At 59.4% G+C, this 25,564-nt stretch overlaps 2 protein-coding genes across 3 annotated transcripts; both read left to right on the top strand.

The window, feature by feature from the left end:
• Positions 1-1,742: 1,742 nt before the first annotated feature.
• On the top strand, positions 1,743-7,092 carry LOC138734906 (HAUS augmin-like complex subunit 7; the record flags this gene model as incomplete). Its single annotated transcript, XM_069882732.1, has 10 exons — positions 1,743-1,882; positions 2,526-2,641; positions 2,734-2,801; positions 3,520-3,581; positions 3,961-4,046; positions 4,259-4,378; positions 4,909-4,993; positions 5,070-5,282; positions 6,212-6,293; positions 6,884-7,092. Coding segments are annotated over 10 exons (1,022 nt in total), but the record flags the coding sequence as incomplete, so codon positions are not given.
• A 6,656-nt stretch (positions 7,093-13,748) lies between these two features.
• On the top strand, positions 13,749-19,332 carry LOC138734904 (HAUS augmin-like complex subunit 7). 2 transcript variants are annotated; one of them, XM_069882728.1, is made up of 10 exons: positions 13,749-13,830; positions 14,523-14,638; positions 14,738-14,805; positions 15,640-15,698; positions 16,153-16,238; positions 16,451-16,570; positions 17,101-17,185; positions 17,261-17,473; positions 18,403-18,484; positions 19,168-19,332. In XM_069882728.1, the coding sequence occupies exons 1-10, from the start codon at positions 13,777-13,779 to the stop codon at positions 19,215-19,217; spliced, it is 933 nt and encodes a 310-aa protein (XP_069738829.1). In that variant the 5' UTR covers positions 13,749-13,776; the 3' UTR covers positions 19,218-19,332. The 2 variants fall into 2 exon arrangements, with proteins under 2 accessions (XP_069738829.1, XP_069738828.1); XM_069882727.1 differs by having other exon boundaries at positions 15,637-15,698.
• The last annotated feature ends 6,232 nt before the right edge of the window (positions 19,333-25,564 follow it).

The raw sequence follows: 25,564 nt of genomic DNA, 5'->3' as shown, positions 1-25,564 counted from the left end.
TAGGGGGTTGTATAGGGACCCTATGGGGGGATAGGGACCACATGGGGGGTATGGGGGCTCTGTGCGGGAGTATAGAGAGCCTATCGGGGATATAGGGCCCCTGTGGTGGGGTATGGGGGCTCTATGGGGGGATATAGGGCCCCTGTGGTGGGGAATGGGGGCTTTGTGGGGGAGTATAGAGACCCTGTCTGGGGGTATAGGGTCCCTGGTGGGGGGTATGGGGGCTCTGAGGGGGAGTATAGAGACCCTATCGGGGGGTATAGGGACCCTGGTGGGGGGTATGGTGGCTCTGTGGGGGAGTATAGAGACCCTATCGGGGGGTATAGGGACCCTGGCGGGGGGTATGGGGGCTCTATGGGGGGGTATAGGGACCCTATGTGGTGATAGGGACCCTGTGGTGGGGTATGGGAGCTCTGGGGGGTGGTATAGAGACCCCATGAGGTCTTACGGGGGCACTTTGGGGGGGTATAGGCAGCCTACAGGGTGATAAGGACCCTGTGGTGGGGTATGGGGGCTCTATGGGGAGTATAGACACCCTATAGGGGAGTATAGAGACCCTGTAGAACGGTATGACAGTTCCATAGAGGGGTATACGGATTCTATAGGTGGTTGTAGGTCGTCTACAGGGTGATAAGGACCGGGTGGTGGGGTATAGGGACCCTGTGGGGTGATAAGGACCCAGTAGTGGGGTATGGGGGCTCTACGGGGGGATATAGGTACCCTATGGGGGGGTGTAGGCAGCCTACAGGGTGATAAAGACCCAGTGGTGGGGTATGGGGGCTCTATGGGGGGTTATAGGGACCCTATGTGGGCATAGGGACCGTAAGGGTAGCTATAGAGACCCTGTGAGGCATATAGGGAACCTATGAAGGGGAATAAAAATCCTATAGGGGCCTATAGAGGCTCTATGGGGCATGGAGAAGGTCTGTAGGGATTGGGGGGGGGCTATAAGGACCCCATGGGTGGGGCCATAGGGAGTCTATGGCGCTGGGGGGGGTCAATAGGAACCCTATCAAGGCTACAGGGACCCTATGGGGTCAGTGGGATGGGGCTATAGGGGCTCTATGGGGCAGGAGGGGCCACTGGCGACCCCATAGGATGCTGTGGGGCCCTATAGGTCCCTATGGGGCAGGAGGGGCCACTGGCGACCCCATAGGATGTTGTGGGGCCCTATAGGTCCCTATGGGGCAGGAGGGGCCAGCGGTGACCCATAGGATGCTGTGGGGCCCTATAGGTCCCTATAGGTCCCTATGGGGCTGGGCCCCCCCTAAGGAAATGAGGCAGCGCCGGAAGCAGCTGCCCGGGCCCTGATAGCGCAGGGGGGTTGTTATCAGGGGGTAATTAACGGGGACTCATTAAGGCACTGTCACTCATTAGCAGGGGTTCGTTAAGGGGGGATCATTAAGACTCATCCTTGCAGACGCGTGTTACACACCTTCATGGGTCCCAGGGCTCCAGCACGTCCTGTCCTACACCAGGCCCCCCCCCCCACCCAAAACAAACCCGGGGGCGGGGCCGGCGGCGGCGCGGGAAGGGGTTTGATTGGTCAATGGCAGCAGGGGGGCGGGGCCACGGCGGCACCAGCCAGTCAGGATCCGTCTCAGCCAATGGGGCGGGGCCAGGCGGGCTCAGCTGGTGGGGGCGGGGCCAAGGCGGACACAGGCGGGAGGGGGCGGGGTCATGGCGGCATCAGCCAATCAGACGCGGGTATGGGCGGTCTCTCTCTCTCTCTCTGCCAATAGGGGGCGGGGCCAGGGCGCCTTCAGCCAATCAGAAGCGGAACCGGGCGGTTTATCAGCCAATAGGGGGCGGGGCGCGCTCAGGGCGGGAAATGGCGGCGGCGGAGGAGGCGGCCGCCGCGGCGGTGCTGGAGCGGCTCGGGGTGACAGCGGGGCGGGGGGTCCCTGGGTCCTAAAGGGGGGGCCCTGGGTCCTGAGGAGAGGGAGGGGGCGTCCCCCTGGTCCACTAGATGAGGGGCAGGTCCTGAATGAAGTCCTGGTTTCTCTTTCGGGGTGAGGGGGTCCCTGGTGTCTCTTTGGGGCTGAGGGGAAGCCCTGGTGTCTCTTTGGGGGTGAGGGGGGACCCTGGTGTCTCTTTAGGGGTGAAGGGGGGTCCTTGGTTTCTCTTTGGGGGTGGGGGGGTCCTGACCCTTTGGGGGTGGGTGTCGCTGTCACCTCAGGGGGGTCCTGGTTCTCTTGGGGGGTCAGTGCCTTGGGGGGGGGGGGGAGTGTCTGATACCTGAGGGGAGACCCCAGTTTCTCTTGGTGGGGTGGGAGGGGTTCCTGGTATGTTGGTGGGGGGCTCTGCTACCTTGAGGGGGGGGACCACGATATCTTTGGTGGGGGGGGAGCAGGTCTGGTTCTTCTTGGGGACCTAAAAGCAGGAGAAAAGACGGGGGGAGCCGCCAATGTCGCAGGATCTCAGTCCTGGGAGGTCCTGCTGCCTGAGGGGGGCTGCTGCTACCCCCAGGGCTCCTGTTTCTTGGGGGGGTGGTCCCCAATACCCCTCTTTTGCTCCCCCCCCAGGCCCTGTCGTGCCCCGCCGTGGTGCCGCTGCTGCCTGTGGACCCCGATAAGGCTCTGGGCCTGCTCTGCACCCCCTCTCTCCGGCGCCTGGAGCTGCTCGAGTGGCTCTGCCTCCGGTATCGGGGTGGGGGGCGCTCACTTTAACCGCCCCCCGAACTCTGCACCCCGCTCCGTGTGACCCCCTCCTCACTGCTCACCCCCCCCCCAGGGTGTATCCCCCCTTCGCCAACCGCCTGGCTGCCCTGCAGGATGGGCCCCGCGATGCCCGGCTGCGAGGTACAGACCCCCCGACCCCCAACATTGCCTTCTGGCCCCCCAAAAATGAACCCCCCTGCCCCCAAACCACCCCCAGACAGCTTCTGCCCTCCCAAACCGCCCTCCATCCCCAAAAACACCCCCCAAAACCAACCTCCACCCCCAAAACCAACCCCTCAAACCAGCCCCAAACAGCCCCCACCCCTCAAACCAAGCTCCTAACCCCCCAAAACCACCCCCCACCCCCCAAAAACCACCCCCAGACGGCCTCTTGCCCCCCAAAACCAACCTTCACACCCCCAAACCACCCCCTCAAGCCAGCCCCACCACCCCCAAACAGCCCCCACCCCTCAAACCAAACTCCTTTCCCCTGAAAACCACCCCCAGACAGCTTCTTGCCCCCCTAAACCGCCCTCCCTTCCCAAAACCACCCCCCAAAACCAACCTCCACCCCCAAAACCAACCCCTCAAACCAGCCCCAAACAGCCCCCACCCCTCAAACCAAGCTCCTACCCCCCCAAAACCACCCCCAGGCACCCTCTGGCCCCCCAAACTGCTCTCCCTCCCCAAAATCACCCCCCAAAACAAACCTCCAGCCCCCAAAACCAACCCCTCAAACCAGCCCCAAACACCTCCCGCCCCTCAAACCGAGCTCCTACCCGCCCCCAAACCACCCCCACCCCCCAAAACTCCCCCCCGCCCCCATTCCCAGTCCCCCCAGTTTCCACTTGTCTCCCAGAAGTGGCTGCACTGGGAGCGAAGCTGATGCTGTGCCGGGAGGACGATCTGGCACTGGTAGAGGTGGGTTTGGGGGGGCTGGGGGGGTTGGGGTCACCTAGGGGGGGGGAATTGGGGGGCTGGGGGGGGTTGGGGTCACCTGGGGGGGGGAATTGGGGGTCTAGAGGGGGTTGGGGTCACCTGGGGGGGTGGAATTGGGGGTCTAGAGGGGGTTGGGGTCACCTGGGGGGGGGAATTGGGGGTCTGGAGGGGGTTGGGGTCACCTGGGGGGGGGGAATTGGGGGTCTGGAGGGGGTTGGGGTCACCTTGGGGGGGGGAATTGGGGGTCTTGGGGGGGGACTCTGTGGCCTGGGGGGGGTTGGGTCACCTAGGGGTGAAGTGGGGGGACTGGAGGTGAACTGGGGGGCGCTCTGGGGTGACCCCATGTCCGTCCCCCCCCCAGGGCACGGCCCCTCCCGAGCAGCAGCTGGAGTTCATTGAGGACCTGCTGGATGCAGGGGAGGGCAGCGGGGTCTGTGACAAGGACAGGTGGGGGCTCCGACCCCCCCTCCCCATCTCCACTCTCCATTTTAGACCCCCCCTCCTCCATTTTAGACCGCCCCCCTCCTCCATTTGAGCTCCCCCCCCATTTTATTTGGGACCCCCCCTCTCCTTTTTGTAACACCCCACCTCCTCTTTTGAGGGCCCCCCCCCCCCCCCTTCTTCATGACCCCCCCTCTGATTTTTGGGCCCCCCCCCAGGTGTGCCCGCATCACCCAGTTCCTACACAGGCTTTTGGGGTCCCCTGAGGGGGAGGTGGTCTTGAACCCCCCTTTGCCCCCAACCCCCACCGTGTTGGATGAGGACGCCCCAAAACCCAGGTACTGGGGGGGGGGGTGCAGCATCTAGGGGGGTTATGGGGGGGTCCCCAGCATTTTGAGGGGGGTTATAGGGGGGTCCCCAGCATCTTGAGGGGAGTTTTGGGGTGTCACCAGCATCTTGAGGGGAGTTTTGGGGGGTCCCCAGCATCTTGAGGGGAGTTCTGGGGGGTCCCCAGCATCTTGAGGGGAGTTTTGGGGTGTTGCCAGCATCTGGGGGAGGTCCCCAGCATCTTGAGGGGGGTTCTGGGGGTCCCCAGCATCTTGAGGGGAGTTCTGGGGTGTCGCTAGCATCTGGGAGGGGTCCCCAGCATTTTGAGGGGGGTTATAGGGGGTCCCCAGCATCTTGAGGGGGTTCTGGGGAGTCACCAGCATGTTGAGGGGGGTTATGGGGAAGGGCAGCATCTTGGGGGGCCTGAAGGGGTTATAGGGGGGGTCACCGGCATCGGGGGGGGGGGGGGCAGCATCTAGGAAAGGGTCTAGGGAGTATGGGGGGGTCCCCGTTATCTACCCTGACCCCCCGCAAATTCCAGGAGCCCCCGTTCTTGTCCCTCGGTGTCAGAGCTGGCGGCGACTCTGCGGGGGCTGCGGCAGCGCCTGGAGCTGCTGGAGTCACAGGTGAGGCCGGAGAGGGGGCTTGGACCCCCCCGCACCCCCTTTTTTTTCCTCCCTGACCCCCCCTTTTTTCTCACAGAACCCTGAACTGGGGGGGTCTCCGGGCCCGGCCTCCCCAGCCCTTCCCGCACTGGAGGTGGCGGCACGGGATCTGACCCGCCTGGCCACGGCTTTTGGGGCGTCGGAGCTGGGGGCGCCCGGGGGGGGGCTGGGAACGGGGAAGGCCCCCCAGCTCGCCCCCTGTGGCGCCCTGGCCCCCCCCGTCTTGCAGGGCCTGCGGAAACTGGAGCAGGTATAGGGGGTGAACCCCCAAACGGGGGTGTTGGGGGGACCCTGTGGTCCGTGGGGGGGGATTTGTGGGTCCTTGTGCCCCATGGAGGGGATTTGGGGGTCCCTGTGCCCCACAAGGAGGTCTTTGGGGGTCCCTGTGTCCCATGGGGGGAGATTTGGGGGGCTCCTGGGTCTCATAGGTGGAGTTGGGGGTCTTATAGGGGGTTGAGGGGGTTCCCTGTGCCCCATGGGGAGAGACTTGGGGGTCCCTGTGCCCCATAGGGAAAGACTTGGGGGTCCTCGTGCCCCATGGGGGTATTTGGAGGAGTCAAAAGGAGAGTTTGGGGGCCCCTGTGCCCCATCAGGGGAATTTGGGGGAGTCTTTGTGCCCCCATCAGGGGTCTTTTGGGGTCCCACAGTGATTTGGGGGGTTCCTGTGCCCCATAGAGAGGGATTTGGAGGGGTCAAAAAGAGTGTTTGGGGGTCCCTGTGCCCCATGGAGGGGGTTGGGGGGGGTCCCTATGCCCCACAAGGAGGGATTTGGGGGTCCCATAGTGGGGAGATTTAGAGGGGCTCCTGGGTCTCATAGGTGGGGTTGGGGATCCCACAGGAGGTTGAGGGCGTTCCCTGTGCCCCATGGGGAGGGATTTGGGGGTCCCTATGCCCCATGGGGGGGGATGTGTGGGGGGCTCCTGGGTCCCACAGGGGGCTGAGGGGGGTCCCTGTGCCCCACAAGGAGGGATTTGGGGGTCCCTGTGCCCCATGGGGGGGGATTTGGGGGGGCTCCTGGATCCCATGTTGGGGTTGGGGGGCCCTAGAGGGATTTAGGGGGTGTCCCTGTGCCCCCTAAGGAAGGATTTGGGGGTCCCACCGGGGATTTGGGGGTCCCTGTGTCCCGTGGGGGTTCTGGGGGGGTTATTTTGGGGTCCCTGACCCCCCGTTCCCCCCCAGTCCCTGTCGGCCGTGGTGCAGCTGGTGGACACGGCCCGGGAGGTGGCGCAGCTGGCGGAGGGGGCACAGCTGAGCTACATGGGTGAGGGGGGACCCCAAAACCGGGGGGCACCCCAAAACACACCGGGGGGGGGGCTTCGGGGGTGGGGAATGAATGTGTTGGGGGCTTGGATTTAGAGGGGCTCAGACTGGGGGGGGGCTCTGAGAGACTTAGAGGGGGCTTGGATTTGGGGGGGCCCTGAGGGTGTCTTGGGGCTTGGATTTGTGGGGGCTCTGAGAGGGTGTTGGGGGGCTCAGAGAGTTGGAGGGGGGCTTGGATTGGGGGGAGCTCAGATTTGGGGGGCTCTCAGAGTGTTGGGGGGGTCTCTGATTTGGGGGGTCCCTGAGAGCGTTGGGGGGGGCTTGGATTTGGGGTGGGCTCAGATTGGGGGGGGCTCTTAGAGCATTGTGGGGGGATCTTAGATTTGGGGGTCCCTGAGGCTGTTGGGGGGGCTTGGATTTGGGGGGAGCTCAGATTTAGGGGGGGCTCTAAGTGAGTTAGAGAGGGTCTTGGATTTGGGGGGGCTCTGAGTGTGTTGGGGGGGGTCTTTGGAGTTTTTTGGGGGGGGTCTTAGGTTTGGGGGGGGCTCCAACTCACCTATTTTTGGGGTCTCCCCCCATTTTCTCCCCCAGAGGCTCAGGTGGCGGCGCTGAAGAAGCACTTTGCTGTCCCCCCCCGTTAATTAAGATTATAGAGGTATAAGAAGATGTTAATTAGTGTTTATTATGGGGGGGGCGCTCTGGGAGGCCCCTTGGGCCCCCCCCCCCCTTAATTAAAACAATTAAAGATGTAGAAGAAGATGCTAATTGATGTTTTTTGGGGGGTGGGTGCTGTGGGAGGCCCCTTGCCCCCCCCCTTAATTAAAAGGATAAAAGGGGTATGAGAAGATGCTAATTAGTGTTTATTGAGGGGGGGGCGCTCTGGGAGGCCCCTTGAGGACCCCCCCCCTTAATTAAAAGGCTTAAAGAGCTTGGGGACAATGCTAATTAGTGCTTATTATTGGGGGGGGCACCCTGGGAAGCCTCTTGGAGACCCCCCCCAATTAAAAGAATTAAAGAGGTAGGAAAAGATACTAATTAGTGGGGTTTTTGGCGGCGGGGCGCCCCGGTGGGGGGTCCCCAAGGGGCCTCAGGGTTTTATTTTCAGCTCAGACCCCCCCCCCCCAAAAAAAAAAAAACTAGGAAAAAGGGACCCCGGGACCCCCAAAAACCACCTGGGGGGGCAAAATGGGCTCCTGGGATGCACAAAAATCTCCTGGGGGGGCAAAAGGGGCTGTCGGGATCCTCAAAAATGGGCCCCTGGGACCCCAAAAAAAGCCTGAGGGGGCAAAATGGACCCCTGGGACCCCAAAATCCTGTGGGGGGGCCAGAATGGAACCCAAGGAGCCCCAAAAATTGATCCCTGGGACCCCAAAACTCTCGGGGGAGGCAAAATGGACCCCTGGGATCCCCAAAAATCTCCTGGGGGGCGCAAAATGGGCTCTCGGGTTCCTCAAAAATGGACCCCTGGGACCCCAAAAAAATCGTGGGGGGGCAAAATGGATCCCTGGGACCCCCAAAATCCCATGGGGGGTGCAGAATGGAACCCAAGGGCCCCCAAAAATTGATCCCTGGGACCCCAAAACCCTCTGGGGGGAGGTAAAATGGGCCTCTGGGATCCCCAGAAATCTCCTGGGGGGGCAAAATGGGCTCCTGGGATCCTTAAAACCCCCCTGGGGGGGGGCAAATAGATCCCTGGGGTCCCCAAAAAAACCCTGGGGGGACAAAATGGACCCCTGGGAACCCCAAAAGTTGATCGCTGGGGACCCAAAACCCCCCTGGGGGGGGCAAAATGGAACGTAGGAACCCCCAAAAATCCTCTGGGGGAGCAAAATGGACCCCTGGGATCCCCAAAAATCCTCGAGGGGGGCAGAATTGATCCCGGGGATCCTCAAAAACCAAGTGCGGGGGGGAATGGACCCCTGAGACCCCCCCCAAACCACTCGGGGGGGGCAAAATTGATCTGTGGGGTCCCCAAAATCCCCCGGGGGGGGCAAAATGGACCCCTGGGACCCCCAAAAACCCTCTGGGGGGGTCCCAATGGAGCCCTGGGACCCCATGAAGGTGTGTAACACACGTCTGCAAGGATGAGTCTTAATGATCCCCCCTTAACGAACCCCTGCTAATGAGTGACAGTGCCTTAATGAGTCCCCGTTAATTACCCCCTGATAGCGACCCCCCTGCGCTATCAGGGCCCGGGCAGCTACTTCCGGCGCTGCCTCATTTCTTTAAGGGGGGGGCCCAGCCCCATAGGGACCTATAGGGACCTATAGGGCCCCACAGCATCCTACGGGGTCACCGCTGGCCCCTCCTGCCCCATAGGGACCTATAGGGACCTATAGGGCCCCACAGCATCCTACGGGGTCACCGCTGGCCCCTCCTGCCCCATAGGGACCTATAGGGCCCCACAGCATCCTACGGGGTCACCGCTGGCGCCTCCTGCCCCATAGGGACCTATAGGGACCTATAGGGCCCCACAACATCCTACGGGGTCACCGCTGGCCCCTCCTGCCCCATAGGGACCTATAGGGACCTATAGAGGCCCACAGCATCCTATGGGGTCACCGCTGGTCCCTCCTGCCCCATAGGGACCTATAGGGACCTATCGGGCCCCACAGCATCCTATGGGGTCACCGCTGGCCCCTCCTGCCCCATAGGGACCTATAGGGCCCCACAGCATCCTATGGGGTCGCCAGTGGCCCCTCCTGCCCCATAGAGCCCCTATAGCCCCATCCCACTGACCCCATAGGGTCCCTGTAGCCTTGATAGGGTTCCTATTGACCCCCCCCCAGCGCCACAGACTCCCTATGGCCCCACCCATGGGGTCCTTATAGCCCCCCCCCAGTCCCTACAGACCTTCTCCATGCCCCATAGAGCCTCTATAGGCCCCTATAGGATTTTTATTCCCCTTCATAGGTTCCCTATATGCCTCACAGGGTCTCTATAGCTACCCTTACGGTCCCTATGCCCCACATAGGGTCCCTATACCCCCCATAGAGCCCCCATACCCCACCACTGGGTCTTTATCACCCTGTAGGCTGCCTACACCCCCCCATAGGGTACCTATATCCCCCCGTAGAGCCCCCATGCCCCACAACTGGGTCCTTATCACCCCACAGGGTCCCTATACACCATCACCCGGTCCTTATCACCCTGTAGACGACCTACAACCCCCTATAGAATCCCTATACCCCTCTATGGAACTCTCATACCATTCTACAGGGTCTCTATACCCCACTATAGGGTCTCTATACTGCCCCATAGAGCCCCCATACCCCACCACAGGGTCCTTATCACCCTGTAGGCTGCCTATACCCCCCCAAAGTGCCCCCGTAAGACCTCATGGGGTCTCTATACCACCCCCCAGAGCTCCCATACCCCACCACAGGGTCCCTATCACCACATAGGGTCCCTATACCCCCCCATAGAGCCCCCATACCCCCCGCCAGGGTCCCTATACCCCCCGATAGGGTCTCTATACTCCCCCTCAGAGCCCCCATTCCCCACCACAGGGGCCCTATATCCCCCCACAGAGCCCCCATACCCCCCACCAGGGTCCCTATACCCCCCGATAGGGTCTCTATGCTCCCCCACAGAGCCCCCATACCCCACCACAGGGTCCCTATACCCCCCGATAGGGTCTCTATACTCCCCCTAGAGCCCCCATACCCCCCCATGTGGTCCCTATATCCCCCCATAGTCTCCCTATACCCCCCGAATAGGGTCTGTATCCCCCTGCCGCGAATAAAGTGAATAAAAACAGAAGCAGAACCTCGTCCCCGTGTCAGTAGCTTATACAGACCTGTCCATTGCCCATAAGAACTGGTTTTCAATAGCACTTTCACATTGTCTTATATTTGCTCTGATTTTGATGACACGGTTTGTACATGCTTCAACTTCGACACAATTTGATTATCTCCCGCTAATCGCAAAAAATTCATTACATATTGCTCCATTGCTCCTTGGTGTCTCTCCTGACTCCCCCCGTTTTCTGCTTTGCTAACAATGCCTTTATTACTTGAGGGGCACGTTCAATAATGCCATGACTTGGTAAATGGAGATCAAGACTTTCTGGATCATCTATTAGATCTACTTATAAATTCAAAATATTTACCGTGTACCACTTAGCACATTCTTTTGTCATTGGGATAGAAATGATTGTCGAGCCTTGGCCTAATAACTAAACACTTCTTTTTCTTCCCTCGCTGATTATCATTGTAATCATTTCAAATTTAGTGAGTATGTTTTTTGGGGTTAATGTGGTAAAATATCCACTCAATAATTTGTAATGAAGCTTTTGAATTTTCCTCTATTATTGCCTCAATTATCCCTAAAGGTTGTCTGCACTAGGGCCCAGCAATTGCTGACGAGCAACATTGGAATGCAGAGCGTTCTCACAACATTTTCCTAGAGAGATAACACCCTTAACTCCTTTAGACTGCTGCAAAGCTGAAAGAAAGAAAAAAAGAACTTAGAAAGGAAGGAGGAAAAAGGGGGGGGGGGGGAGTGCACTCACACACAAACAGCTGCATGTTTTGCTAGGTATTTTAAAACTTTTCCTTCTGAAGCCTTTCATTCCAAAGGTCCCCAGGTAAATTTACCTGTTTGCCGGCTTAGTGGACATTTGAGAGTGAAAGGTCCCAGAAATGTATTTAATAAGGCTTATATCGATTGTCTAAGAAATATTTCACTTATGGTAGTCTTTTGTAGTTTCTGCACTGATAGAATCACGAACTGGTCAGTTGAACCACAGCCTCTGTCTCTTCTTGGGGTACAATTGCTGAAAAACAAATCAGATGAGTGATTCTAGTGCCCTTTGATAGAAAGTCAGAAGGCAGAGGCATCCAAGCTATTCCTTGCATCACTCTCGTAAAGTCGCATCAGTCAATTCTGGTAAAACAAGCAATCTTTGTAACAGGTGATGATGCAATTAACATTCAATAATTAACAGTGGGTCTGATTTTTCAAAATCCCGTTGAAATATCAGGGCATGAGGCTGTCGAGCGGCATTTAAAATGATCAGGTAAGAAGGTAACGCGGGAGCCCACCGATGTGCTTGTTTCAAGCTGATTGCCGCAGCGACCTTGTGTAAGGAGTTAGTGGCCTCAGGGCCAAGACTGCGGTGGGAACACAAGTCAGTATCTCCCTGGAGCAGTTTGAACAAGGGGCCGAAATCCGTGTTAGACATTCCCAACAGCGGCCGGACCCAACTGATTGTGCCTAACAGTTTCTGTACATCATGCTTAAAAAAGGCTCATTTGTATGAACCAGTCTGTGATTGCCTAGTTTAGGGTAAAAACCAATCCGTTTGGAACACGCCTCTTGTAACCACTATAAAAATGTGTTTTAACCACAATAAATCGGACACTTTTGCTTGTATGAAGCTATCGTCCCGTCTCTTATTCGCGGCAGGGGGATACAGACCCTATTTGGGGGGTATAGGGAGACTATGGGTGGATATAGGGACCACATGGGGGGGTATGGGGGCTCTAGGGGGGAGTATAGAGACCCTATGCGGTGATAGGGCCCCTGTGGTGGGGTATGGGGGCTCTGTGGCGGGGTATAGAGACCCTATGGGGGGGTATAGGGAGACTATGGGGGCTCTATGGGGGGATATAGAGGCCCTGTGTGCGGTATGACTGATCTAGGGGGTTGTATAGGGACCCTATGGGGGGGATAGGGACCACATGGGGGGGTATGGGGGCTCTGTGCGGGAGTATAGAGAGCCTATCGGGGGATATAGGGCCCCTGTGGTGGGGTATGGGGGCTCTATGGGGGGATATAGGGCCCCTGTGGTGGGGAATGGGGGCTTTGTGGGGGAGTATAGAGACCCTGTCTGGGGGTATAGGGTCCCTGGTGGGGGGTATGGGGGCTCTGAGGGGGAGTATAGAGACCATATCGGGGGGTATAGGGACCCTGGTGGGGGGTATGGTGGCTCTGTGGGGGAGTATAGAGACCCTATCGGGGGGTATAGGGACCCTGGCGGGGGGTATGGGGGCTCTATGGGGGGGTATAGGGACCCTATGTGGTGATAGGGACCCTGTGGTGGGGTATGGGAGCTCTGGGGGGTGGTATAGAGACCCCATGAGGTCTTACGGGGGCACTTTGGGGGGGTATAGGCAGCCTACAGGGTGATAAGGACCCTGTGGTGGGGTATGGGGGCTCTATGGGGGAGTATAGACACCCTATAGGGGAGTATAGAGACCCTGTAGAACGGTATGACAGTTCCATAGAGGGGTATACGGATTCTATAGGTGGTTGTAGGTCGTCTACAGGGTGATAAGGACCGGGTGGTGGGGTATAGGGACCCTGTGGGGTGATAAGGACCCAGTAGTGGGGTATGGGGGCTCTACGGGGGGATATAGGTACCCTATGGGGGGGTGTAGGCAGCCTACAGGGTGATAAAGACCCAGTGGTGGGGTATGGGGGCTCTATGGGGGGTTATAGGGACCCTATGTGGGGCATAGGGACCGTAAGGGTAGCTATAGAGACCCTGTGAGGCATATAGGGAACCTATGAAGGGGAATAAAAATCCTATAGGGGCCTATAGAGGCTCTATGGGGCATGGAGAAGGTCTGTAGGGATTGGGGGGGGGCTATAAGGACCCCATGGGTGGGGCCATAGGGAGTCTATGGCGCTGGGGGGGGTCAATAGGAACCCTATCAAGGCTACAGGGACCCTATGGGGTCAGTGGGATGGGGCTATAGGGGCTCTATGGGGCAGGAGGGGCCACTGGCGACCCCATAGGATGCTGTGGGGCCCTATAGGTCCCTATGGGGCAGGAGGGGCCACTGGCGACCCCATAGGATGTTGTGGGGCCCTATAGGTCCCTATGGGGCAGGAGGGGCCAGCGGTGACCCCATAGGATGCTGTGGGGCCCTATAGGTCCCTATAGGTCCCTATGGGGCTGGGCCCCCCCCTAAGGAAATGAGGCAGCGCCGGAAGCAGCTGCCCGGGCCCTGATAGCGCAGGGGGGTTGTTATCAGGGGGTAATTAACGGGGACTCATTAAGGCACTGTCACTCATTAGCAGGGGTTCGTTAAGGGGGGATCATTAAGACTCATCCTTGCAGACGCGTGTTACACACCTTCATGGGGTCCCAGGGCTCCAGCACGTCCTGTCCTACACCAGGACCCCCCCCCCCACCCCAAAACAAACCCGGGGGGCGGGGCCGGCGGCGGCGCGGGAAGGGGTTTGATTGGTCAATGGCAGCAGGGGGGCGGGGCCACGGCGGCACCAGCCAGTCAGGATCCGTCTCAGCCAATGGGGCGGGGCCAGGCGGGCTCAGCTGGTGGGGGCGGGGCCAAGGCGGACACAGGCGGGAGGGGGCGGGGTCATGGCGGCATCAGCCAATCAGACGCGGGTATGGGCGGTCTCTCTCTCTCTCTCTGCCAATAGGGGGCGGGGCCAGGGCGCCTTCAGCCAATCAGAAGCGGAACCGGGCGGTTTATCAGCCAATAGGGGGCGGGGCGCGCTCAGGGCGGGAAATGGCGGCGGCGTTGGAGGAGGCGGCCGCCGCGGCTTTGCTGGAGCGGCTCGGGGTGACAGCGGGACGGGGGGTCCCTGGGTCCTAAAGGGGGGGCCCTGGGTCCTAAAGGGGGGGCCCTGGGTCCTAAAGGGGGGGCCCTGGGTCCTGAGGAGAGGGAGGGTGCGTCCCCCTGGTCCACTTGATGAGGGGCAGGTCCTAAATGAAGTCCTGGTTTCTCTTTCGGGGTGAGGGGGGACCCTGGTGTCTCTTTGGGGGTGAGGGGGGGATCCTGGTGTCTCTTTAGGGGTGAAGGGGGGTCCTTGGTTTCTCTTTGGGGGTGAGGGGGGGGCCCTGGTTTCTCTTTGGGGGTGGGGGGGTCCTGACCCTTTGGGGGTGGGTGTCGCTGTCACCTCAGGGGGGTCCTGGTTCTCTTGGGGGGTCAGTGCCTTGGGGGGGGGGGAGTGTCTGATACCTGAGGGGAGACCCCAGTTTCTCTTGGTGGGGTGGGAGGGGTTCCTGGTATGTTGGTGGGGGGCTCTGCTACCTTGGGGGGGGGGACCACGATATCTTTGGTGGGGGGGGAGCAGGTCTGGTTCCTCTTGGGGACCTAAAAGCAGGAGAAAAGACGGGGGGAGCCGCCAATGTCGCAGGATCTCAGTCCTGGGAGGTCCTGCTGCCTGAGGGGGGGCTGCTGCTACCCCCAGGGCTCCTGTTTCTTGGGGGGGTGGTCCCCAATATCCCTCTTTTGCCCCCCCCCCCCCCCAGGCCCTGTCATGCCCCGACGTGGTGCCGCTGCTGCCTGTGGACCCCGATAAGGCTCTGGGCCTGCTCTGCACCCCCTCTCTCCAGCGCCTGGAGCTGCTCGAGTGGCTCTGCCTCCGGTATCGGGGTGGGGGGCGCTCACTTTAACCGCCCCCCGAACTCTGCACCCCGCTCCGTGTGACCCCCTCCTCACTGCTCACCCCCCCCCCCCCCCCCAGGGTGTATCCCCCCTTCGCCAACCGCCTGGCTGCCCTGCAGGATGGGCCCCGCGATGCCCGGCTGCGAGGTACAGACCCCCCGACCCCCAACATTGCCTTCTGGCACCCCAAAAATGAACCCCCCTGCCCCCGAACCACCCCCAGACAGCCTCTGCCCCCCCAAACCGCTCTCCCTCCCCAAAACCAACCTCCACCCCCAAAACCAACCCCTCAAACCAGCCCCAAACAGCCCCCGCCCCTCAAACCAAGTTCCTACCCCCCAAAACCACCCCCCAAAAACCACCCCCAGACAGCCTCTTGCCCCCCAAAACCAACCTTCACCCCCCCAAACCGACCCATCAAACCAGCCCCACCACCTCCAAACAGCCCTGACCCCTCAAAACAAACTCCTACCCCCAAAAACCACCCCCAGACACCCTCTTGACCCCCAAACCGAATTCCCTCCCCAAAACCTCCCCCCAAAACCAAACTCCACCCCCCAAACCAACCCCTCAAACCAGCCCCACAGCCCCCACCCCTCAAACCAAGCTCCTACCCCCCCAAAACCACCCCCCAAAAACCACCCCCAGACGGCCTCTTGCCCCCCAAAACCAATCTTCACCCCCCCAATCCACCCCCTCAAACCAGCCCCACCACCCCCAAACAGCCCCCACCCCTCAAACCAAACTCCTATCCCCCGAAAACCACCCCCAGACAGCTTCTTGGCCCCCTAAACCGCCCTCCCTTCCCAAAACCACCCCCCAAAACCAACCTCCACCCCCAAAACCAACCCCTCAAACCAGCCCCAAACACCTCCCGCCCCTCAAACCGAGCTCCTACCCGCCCCCAAACCATCCCCACCCCCCAAAACTCCCCCCCGCCCCCATTCCCAGTCCCCCCAGTTTCCACTTGTCTCCCAGAAGTGGCTGCACTGGGAGCGAAGCTGATGCTGTGCCGGGAGGACGATCTGGCACTGGTAGAGGTGGGTTTGGGGGGGCTGGGGGGGTTGGGGTCACCTAGGGGGGGGAATTGGGGGTCTGGAGGGGGTTGGGGTCACCTGGGGGGGGGAATGTGGGGCCTGCGGGGTGTTGGGGTCACCTGGGGGGGGGAATTGGGGGGCTGGAGGGGGTTGGGGTCACCTGGGGGGGGGAATTGGGGGGCTGGAGGGAGTTGGGGTCACCTGGGGGGGGAATTCGGGGGCTGGGGGGGGGGTTGGGTCACTTTGGGGGGGTTAATTGGGGGTCTGGAGGGAGTTGGGGTCACCTTGGGGGGTGGAATTGGGGGTCTGGAGGGAGTTGGGGTCACCTTGGGGGGGTGAATTGGGGGTCTTGGGGGGGGGACTCTGTGGCCTGGGGGGTCACCTAGGGGTGAAGTGGGGGGACTGGAGGTGAACTCGGGGGCGCTCTGGGGTGACCCCATGTCCGTCCCCCCCCCAGGGCATGGCCCCTCCCGAGCAGCAGCTGGAGTTCATTGAGGACCTGCTGGATGCAGGGGAGGGCAGCGGGGTCTGTGACAAGGACAGGTGGGGGCTCCGACCCCCCCTCCCCATCTCCACTCTCCATTTTAGACCCCCCCTCCTCCATTTTAGACCGCCCCCCTCCTCCATTTGAGCTCCCCCCCCATTTTATTTGGGACCCCCCCTCTCCTTTTTGTAACACCCCACCTCCTCTTTTGAGGGCCCCCCCCCCCCCCCTTCTTCATGACCCCCCCTCTGATTTTTGGGCCCCCCCCCAGGTGTGCCCGCATCACCCAGTTCCTACACAGGCTTTTGGGGTCCCCTGAGGGGGAGGTGGTCTTGAACCCCCCTTTGCCCCCAACCCCCACCGTGTTGGATGAGGACGCCCCAAAACCCAGGTACTGGGGGGGGGGGGTGCAGCATCTAGGGGGGTTATGGGGGGGTCCCCAGCATTTTGAGGGGGGTTATAGGGGGGTCCCCAGCATCTTGAGGGGAGTTTTGGGGTGTCACCAGCATCTTGAGGGGAGTTTTGGGGGGTCCCCAGCATCTTGAGGGGAGTTCTGGGGGGTCCCCAGCATCTTGAGGGGAGTTTTGGGGTGTTGCCAGCATCTGGGGGAGGTCCCCAGCATCTTGAGGGGGGTTCTGGGGGTCCCCAGCATCTTGAGGGGAGTTCTGGGGTGTCGCTAGCATCTGGGAGGGGTCCCCAGCATTTTGAGGGGGGTTATAGGGGGTCCCCAGCATCTTGAGGGGGTTCTGGGGAGTCACCAGCATGTTGAGGGGGGGTTATGGGGAAGGGCAGCATCTTGGGGGGCCTGAAGGGGTTATAGGGGGGGTCACCGGCATCGGGGGGGGGGGGCAGCATCTAGGAAAGGGTCTAGGGAGTATGGGGGGGTCCCCGTTATCTACCCTGACCCCCCCCAAATTCCAGGAGCCCCCGTTCTCGTCCCTCGGTGTCAGAGCTGGCGGCGACTCTGCGGGGGCTGCGGCAGCGCCTGGAGCTGCTGGAGTCACAGGTGAGGCCGGAGAGGGGGCTTGGACCCCCCCGCACCCCCTATTTTTCCTCCCTGACCCCCCCTTTTTTCTCACAGAACCCTGAACTGGGGGGGTCTCCGGGCCCGGCCCCCCCAGCCCTTCCCGCACTGGAGGTGGCGGCACGGGATCTGACCCGCCTGGCCACGGCTTTTGGGGCGTCGGAGCTGGGGGCGCCCGGGGGGGGGCTGGGAACGGGGAAGGCCCCCCAGCTCGCCCCCTGTGGCGCCCTGGCCCCCCCCGTCTTGCAGGGCCTGCGGAAACTGGAGCAGGTATAGGGGGTGAACCCCCAAACGGGGGTGTTGGGGGGACCCTGTGGTCCATGGGGGGGGATTTGTGGGTCCTTGTGCCCCATGGAGGGGATTTGGGGGTCCCTGTGCCCCACAAGGAGGTCTTTGGGGGTCCCTGTGTCCCATGGGGGGAGATTTGGGGGGCTCCTGGGTCTCATAGGTGGAGTTGGGGGTCTTATAGGGGGTTGAGGGGGTTCCCTGTGCCCCATGGGGAGAGACTTGGGGGTCCCTGTGCCCCATAGGGAAAGACTTGGGGGTCCTCGTGCCCCATGGGGGTATTTGGAGGAGTCAAAAGGAGAGTTTGGGGGCCCCTGTGCCCCATCAGGGGAATTTGGGGGAGTCTTTGTGCCCCCATCAGGGGTCTTTTGGGGTCCCACAGTGATTTGGGGGGTTCCTGTGCCCCATAGAGAGGGATTTGGAGGGGTCAAAAAGAGTGTTTGGGGGTCCCTGTGCCCCATGGAGGGGGTTGGGGGGGGTCCCTATGCCCCACAAGGAGGGATTTGGGGGTCCCATAGTGGGGAGATTTAGAGGGGCTCCTGGGTCTCATAGGTGGGATTGGGGGTCCCACAGGAGGTTGAGGGCGTTCCCTGTGCCCCATGGGGAGGGATTTGGGGGTCCCTATGCCCCATGGGGGGGGATGTGTGGGGGGCTCCTGGGTCCCACAGGGGGCTGAGGGGGGTCCCTGTGCCCCACAAGGAGGGATTTGGGGGTCCCTGTGCCCCATGGGGGGGGATTTGGGGGGGCTCCTGGATCCCATGTTGGGGTTGGGGGGCCCTAGAGGGATTTAGGGGGTGTCCCTGTGCCCCCTAAGGAAGGATTTGGGGGTCCCACCGGGGATTTGGGGGTCCCTGTGTCCCGTGGGGGTTCTGGGGGGGTTATTTTGGGGTCCCTGACCCCCCGTTCCCCCCCAGTCCCTGTCGGCCGTGGTGCAGCTGGTGGACACGGCCCGGGAGGTGGCGCAGCTGGCGGAGGGGGCACAGCTGAGCTACATGGGTGAGGGGGGACCCCAAAACCGGGGGGGCACCCCAAAACACACCGGGGGGGGGGGGGCTTCGGGGGTGGGGAATGAATGTGTTGGGGGCTTGGATTTAGAGGGGCTCAGACTGGGGGGGGGGCTCTGAGAGACTTAGAGGGGGCTTGGATTTGGGGGGGCCCTGAGGGTGTTGGGGGGGGCTTGGATTTGGGGGGACTCAGATTGGGGGGGCTGGAAGAGAGTTGGAGGGGGTCTTGGATTTGGGGGGGCCCTGAGGGTGTCTTGGGGCTTGGATTTGTGGGGGCTCTGAGAGGGTGTTGGGGGGCTCAGAGAGTTGGAGGGGGGCTTGGATTGGGGGGAGCTCAGATTTGGGGGGCTCTCAGAGTGTTGGGGGGGTCTCTGATTTGGGGGGTCCCTGAGAGCGTTGGGGGGGGCTTGGATTTGGGGGGGCTCAGATTGGGGGGGCTCTTAGAGCATTGTGGGGGGATCTTAGATTTGGGGGTCCCTGAGGCTGTTGGGGGGGCTTGGATTTGGGGGGAGCTCAGCTTTAGGGGGGGCTCTAAGAGAGTTAGAGAGGGTCTTGGATTTGGGGGGCTCTGAGTGTGTTGGGGGGGGGTCTTTGGAGTTTTTTGGGGGGGGTCTTAGGTTTGGGGGGGGCTCCAACTCACCTATTTTTGGGGTCTCCCCCCATTTTCTCCCCCAGAGGCTCAGGTGGCGGCGCTGAAGAAGCACTTTGGTGTCCCCCCCCATTAATTAAGATTAAAGAGGTATAAGAAGATGTTAATTAGTGTTTATTATGGGGGGGGCGCTCTGGGAGGCCCCTTGGGCCCCCCCCCCCTTAATTAAAACAATTAAAGATGTAGAAGAAGATGCTAATTGATGTTTTTTGGGGGGTGGGTGCTGTGGGAGGCCCCTTGCCCCCCCCCTTAATTAAAAGGATAAAAGGAGTATGAGAAGATGCTAATTAGTGTTTATTGAGGGGGGGGCGCTCTGGGAGGCCCCTTGAGGACCCCCCCCTTAATTAAAAGGCTTAAAGAGCTTGGAGACAATGCTAATTAGTGCTTATTATTGGGGGGGGGGCACCCTGGGAAGCCTCTTGGAGCCCCCTCCGAATTAAAAGAATTAAAGAGGTAGGAAAAGATACTAATTATTGGGGTTTGGGGGGGGGGGGCGCCCGGGGGGGGGTCCCCAAGGGGCCTCAGGGTTCTATTTTCAGCTCAGACCCCCCCCCCAAAAAAAAAAACTAGGAAAAAGGGACCCCGGGATCCCCAGAAATCTCCTGGGGGGGCAAAATGGGCTCCTGGGATCCTTAAAACCCCCCTGGGGGGGCAAATAGATCGCTGGGGTCCCCAAAAAAACCCTGGGGGAACAAAATGGACCCCTGGGAACCCCAAAAATCCTCGGGGGGGGGCAGAATGGACCCCTGGGGTCCTCAGAAACCAAGTGTGGGGGGGAATGGACCCCTGAGACCCCCCCCAAACCACTCGGGGGGGGCAAAATTGATCTGTGGGGTCCCCAAAATCCCCCGGGGGGGGCAAAATGGACCCCTGGGACCCCCAAAAACCCTCTGGGGGGGTCCCAATGGAGGCCTGGGACCCCATGAAGGTGTGTAACACGCGTCTGCAAGGATGAGTCTTAATGCCCCCCCCCCTTAACGAACCCCCGCTAATGAGTGACAGCGCCTTAATGAGTCCCCGTTAATTACCCCCTGATAACGACCCCCCTGCTTCCGGCGCTGCCTCATTTCCTTAGGGGGGGCCCCTGCCCCATAGGGACCTATAGGGCCCCACAGCATCCTATGGGGTCGCCAGTGGCCCCTCCTGCCCCATAGAGCCCCTATAGCCCCATCCCACTGACCCCATAGGGTCCCTGTAGCCTTGATAGGGTTCCTATTGACCCCCCCCAGCGCCATAGACTCCCTATGGCCCCACCCATGGGGTCCTTATAGCCCCCCCCCAATCCCTACAGACCTTCTCCATGCCCCATAGAGCCTCTATAGGCCCCTATAGGATTTTTATTCCCCTTCATAGGTTCCCTATATGCCTCACAGGGTCTCTATAGCTACCCTTACGGTCCCTATGCCCCACATAGGGTCCCTATACCCCCCCATAGAGCCCCCATACCCCACCACTGGGTCTTTATCACCCTGTAGGCTGCCTACACCCCCCCATAGGGTACCTATATCCCCCCGTAGAGCCCCCATGCCCCACCACTGGGTCCTTATCACCCCACAGGGTCCCTATACACCACCACCCGGTCCTTATCACCCTGTAGACGACCTACAACCCCCTATAGAATCCCTATACCCCTCTATGGAACTCTCATACCATTCTACAGGGTCTCTATACCCCACTATAGGGTCTCTATACTGCCCCATAGAGCCCCCATACCCCACCACAGGGTCCTTATCACCCTGTAGGCTGCCTATGCCCCCCCAAAGTGCCCCCGTAAGACCTCATGGGGTCTCTATACCACCCCCCAGAGCTCCCATACCCCACCACAGGGTCCCTATCACCACATAGGGTCCCTATACCCCCCCATAGAGCCCCCATACCCCCCGCCAGGGTCCCTATACCCCCCGATAGGGTCTCTATACTCCCCCACAGAGCCCCCATTCCCCACCACAGGGGCCCTATATCCCCCCACAGAGCCCCCATACGCCCCACCAGGGTCCCTATACCCCCCGATATGGTCTCTATACTCCCCCACAGAGCCCCCATACCCCGCCATGTGGTCCGCATACCCCCCCATAGGTCACTCATACCCTGCACAGGGCCCCTATATCCTCCCATAGACCCGCATAGTCTCCCTATACCCCCCGATAGGGTCTCTATACTCCCCCACAGAGCCCCCATACCCCCCGATGTGTTCCCTATCCCCCCCATGGGGTCCCTATACAACCCCCTAGATCACTCATACCCCACACAGGGCTCCTATATCCCCCCATAGAGCCCCCATAGTCTCCCTATACCCCCCCACAGAGCCCCCATACCCCCCGATAGGGTCTCTATACTCCCCCTAGAGCCCCCATACCCCCCCATGTGGTCCCTATATCCCCCCATAGTCTCCCTATACCCCCCAAATAGGGTCTGTATCCCCCTGCCGCGAATAAAGTGAATAAAAACACAAGCAGAACCTCGTCCCCGTGTCAGTAGCTTATACAGACCTGTCCATTGCCCATAAGAACTGGTTTTCAATAGCACTTTCACATTGTCTTATATTTGCTCTGATTTTGATGACACGGTTTGTACATGCTTCAACTTCGACACAATTTGATTATCTCCCGCTAATCGCAAAAAATTCATTACATATTCACAGAATCACAGAATAACCAGGTTGGAAGAGACCCACCGGATCATCGAGTCCAACCGTTCCCATCAAACACTAACCCATGTCCCTCAGCACCTCATCCACCCGTGCCTTAAACCCCTCCAGGGAAGGCGACTCAACCCCCTCCCTGGGCAGCCTGTTCCAGTGCCCAATGACCCTTTCTGTAAAGAATTTTTTCCTAACGTCTAGCGTAAACCTCCCCTGGCGGAGCTTGAGGCCATTCCCTCTTGTCCTGTCCCCTGTCCCTTGGGAGAAGAGCCCAGCTCCCTCCTCTCTACAATGTCCTTTCAGGGAGTTGGAGAGAGCAATGAGGTCTCCCCTCAGCCTCCTCTTCTCCAGGCTAAACACCCCCAGCTCTCTCAGCCGCTCCTCATAAGGCCTGTTCTCCAGCCCTTTCACCAGCTTTGTTGCTCTTCTCTGGACTCTCTCCAGAGCCTCAGCATCCTTCTTGTGGTGAGGGGCCCAGAACTGAACACAGGATTCGAGGAGCGGTCTCCCCAGTGCCGAGTCCAGAGGGAGAAGAACCTCCCTGGACCTGCTGGTCACGCCGTTTCTGATCCAAGCCAAGATGCCATTGGCCTTCTTGGCCACCTGGGCCACTGCTGGCTCATGTTCAGTCGCTGTCAACCAACACCCCCAGGTCCCTCTCCTCCAGGCAGCTTTCTAGACAGACTTCTCCCAGTCTGTAGCTGCTCAGGGTTGTTGTGCCCCAAGTGCAGGACCCGGCATTTGGCCTTGTTTAACCTCCTGCCATTGGACTCTGCCCAGCGGTCCAGCCTGTTCAGATCCCTTTGGAGCCTCCCGACCCTCCAGCAGATCGACACTTCCACCCAGCTTAGTGTCGTCCGCAAACTTGCTCAGGGTGCACTCGGTGCCTTCATCCAGGTCATTGATGAAGACATTGAACAGGGCTGGAGCCAGCCCTGAGCCCTGGGGAACCCCACTTGTCACTGGCCTCCAGCTGGAGTTAACTCCATCTCCCACCACTCTCTGGGCCCTCCAGCCAACCAGTTTTCCACCCAGGAGAGTGTGCGCCTGGCCAGGCCAGAGGTGACAGTTTCTCAAGCAGAACGCTGTGAGAAACTGTGTCAAAGGCTTTACTGAAGTCCAAGAAGATCCATCCACAGCCTTTCCCTCATCCAGCAGCCGAGTCACTTTGTCATAGAAGGCGATCAGGTTAGTCTGGCAAGACCTGCCTTTTGTGAACCCGTGTTGACTGGGCCTGATCCCCCGGTTCTCTTGCATGTGCTTCATGATGGCACTCAAGATCACCTGCTCCATGACCTTCCCTGGCACTGAGGTCAGACTGACAGGCACAACATCAGCCTCCAGTCCAGTGGGACTTCCCCAGCCTTCCAGGACTGTTGGAAGATGATGGAAAGGGCTTTGGCCAGCACACCCGCCAGCTCCTTCAGTACCCTAGGGTGGATCCCGTCCGGCCCCATAGACTGGTGGCTGTCCAGTCGGGCTAGCAAGGCTCTGACCACCTCCTCTTGGATCACGGGAGCCTCATTCTGCTCCTCTAGCTCCTGGGTTTGTCCACAGACGGAACGACCCTCCTTACGACTAAAGACTGAGGCAAAGAAGGCATTAAGTACCTCAGCCTTGTCCTCATCCCCTGTCACTGTTGTTCCTTCTGTGTCCAATGGGGACTGTATGGTCTCCCTAGTCCGCCTTTTATTATTTATATGTTTGTAGAAAGATTTTTTGTTCTCTTTCACAGACTTGGCCAATCCAATTTCTAGCTGAGCCTTAGCCCTTCTGATTTTTCCCCTACACAATCTCACTTCCCTCCTGTAGTCCACCCAAGAGGCCTGTCCCTTCTTCCAGAGCCCATAAACATTTCTCTTCTTCTTGATATCCCTCAAGATCTCTCTATTCAACCAAGCTGGCTTTCTCCCCTGCCGGCTTTTTTTCCGGACCGCGGGGATGGCTTTCTCCTGAGCTGCTAGGACCACCCTTTTGAAGAGCTCCCAGCCCTCCTGGGCTCCCTTGCCCTTGAGTTCTGTCTCCCATGAGACTTCGCCAACCAGCCTGCTGAAGAGATCACAGTCTGCCCTCTGGAAATTTAATGCTACCGTCTTGCTAACCACCCTCTTCACTTCACCTAGAACAGAAAATTTTATCATCTCATGGTCGCTCAGTCCTAGGCGTCCACCTCCCGCCACATCCCCCACAAGGCCTTCTCTGTTCACCAACAGCAGGTCCAGGAGGGCACCCTCCCTGGTTGGTTCATTCACCAGCTGTGCGAGGACGTTGTCTCCCACGCACTCCAGGAACCTCCTAGACTGCTTCCTTTCTGCTGTGTTGTACTCCCAGCAGATATCAGGCAGATTGCAGTCTCCCACCAGAACGAGAGGCATGGAGCTAGAGATTAACCCCAGCTGCTCACAGAAGAGCTCCTCAGCTGCTTCTCCTTGGCTGGGAGGTCTGTAACAGACTCCCATCACAAAATCTACCTTCTGGTGGGCTCCTCTGATTTTGACCCACAGGCACTCCACCTCCTGATGGCCACGCTCCATCTCAATGGAGTCCAAGTCCTCCCTCACAAAGAGGGCTACCCCGCCTCCTCTCCTGCCCTTCCTGTCCCGCCTGAAAAGCTTGTACCCCACCATAGCCGCACTCCAGTTATATGAGTCGTCCCACCACGTTTCCGTGATGGCAACGACATCATAGGCCCCTTGCCCTACGACAGCTTCCAGCTCTTCCTTCTTATTCCCCAGGCTGCGTGCATTGGTGTAAATGCCCTTCAGCTGAGCTGCCGAGCCTTCAGCCCTCCTAGAGGGAACAGGGCTCGTTCCCAACTGCCTGGTAACTGGAGTAGTTGACACCAGCGTGCCTGCATCTCCCTTGGCACCCCGAGGGGTGTTCTCCCCCACTTTCTGTGCGGTGAGGTACTGGTGGTCCTCGCCCGCGCACCCTCTCCCAGTCACCAATTCCCCACGTCCAGGCTCGTTCCTGTCTAGCCTGGGCTCAACCCCCTCCCCCTTCACATCCCCCTCCCCCCTTCACATGGATATTACTCCATTGCTCCTTGGTGTCTCTCCTGACTCCCCCCGTTTTCTGCTTTGCTAACAATGCCTTTATTACTTGAGGGGCACGTTCAATAATGCCATGACTTGGTAAATGGAGATCAAGACTTTCTGGATCATCTATTAGATCTACTTATAAATTCAAAATATTTACCGTGTACCACTTAGCACATTCTTTTGTCATTGGGATAGAAATGATTGTCGAGCCTTGGCCTAATAACTAAACACTTCTTTTTCTTCCCTCGCTGATTATCATTGTAATCATTTCAAATTTAGTGAGTATGTTTTTTGGGGTTAATGTGGTAAAATATCCACTCAATAATTTGTAATGAAGCTTTTGAATTTTCCTCTATTATTGCCTCAATTATCCCTAAAGGTTGTCTGCACTAGGGCCCAGCAATTGCTGACGAGCAACATTGGAATGCAGAGCGTTCTCACAACATTTTCCTAGAGAGATAACACCCTTAACTCCTTTAGACTGCTGCAAAGCTGAAAGAAAGAAAAAAAGAACTTAGAAAGGAAGGAGGAAAAAGGGGGGGGGGGGAGTGCACTCACACACATACAGCTGCATGTTTTGCTAGGTATTTTAAAACTTTTCCTTCTGAAGCCTTTCATTCCAAAGGTCCCCAGGTAAATTTACCTGTTTGCCGGCTTAGTGGACATTTGAGAGTGAAAGGTCCCAGAAATGTATTTAATAAGGCTTATATCGATTGTCTAAGAAATATTTCACTTATGGTA

The sequence above is a fragment of the Phaenicophaeus curvirostris genome, unplaced genomic scaffold (assembly GCF_032191515.1).
Source record: "Phaenicophaeus curvirostris isolate KB17595 unplaced genomic scaffold, BPBGC_Pcur_1.0 scaffold_300, whole genome shotgun sequence".
Classification (NCBI taxonomy): Eukaryota; Metazoa; Chordata; class Aves; order Cuculiformes; family Cuculidae; genus Phaenicophaeus; species Phaenicophaeus curvirostris.
The sequence above is the reverse complement of the archived record's forward strand: the minus strand, read 5'-3'. Positions and strand labels throughout refer to the sequence as shown.

Coding starts and splice junctions, on each gene's coding strand:
- LOC138734904 (XM_069882727.1), top strand. CDS start 13,777: ATGGCGGCGGCGTTGGAGGAGGCGGCCGCCGCGGCTTTGCTGGAGCGG. Junction 17,474..18,402: donor GCCTGCGGAAACTGGAGCAG/GTATAGGGGGTG, acceptor GTTCCCCCCCAG/TCCCTGTCGGCCGTGGTGCA. Junction 18,485..19,167: donor GGCACAGCTGAGCTACATGG/GTGAGGGGGGAC, acceptor TTTCTCCCCCAG/AGGCTCAGGTGGCGGCGCTG.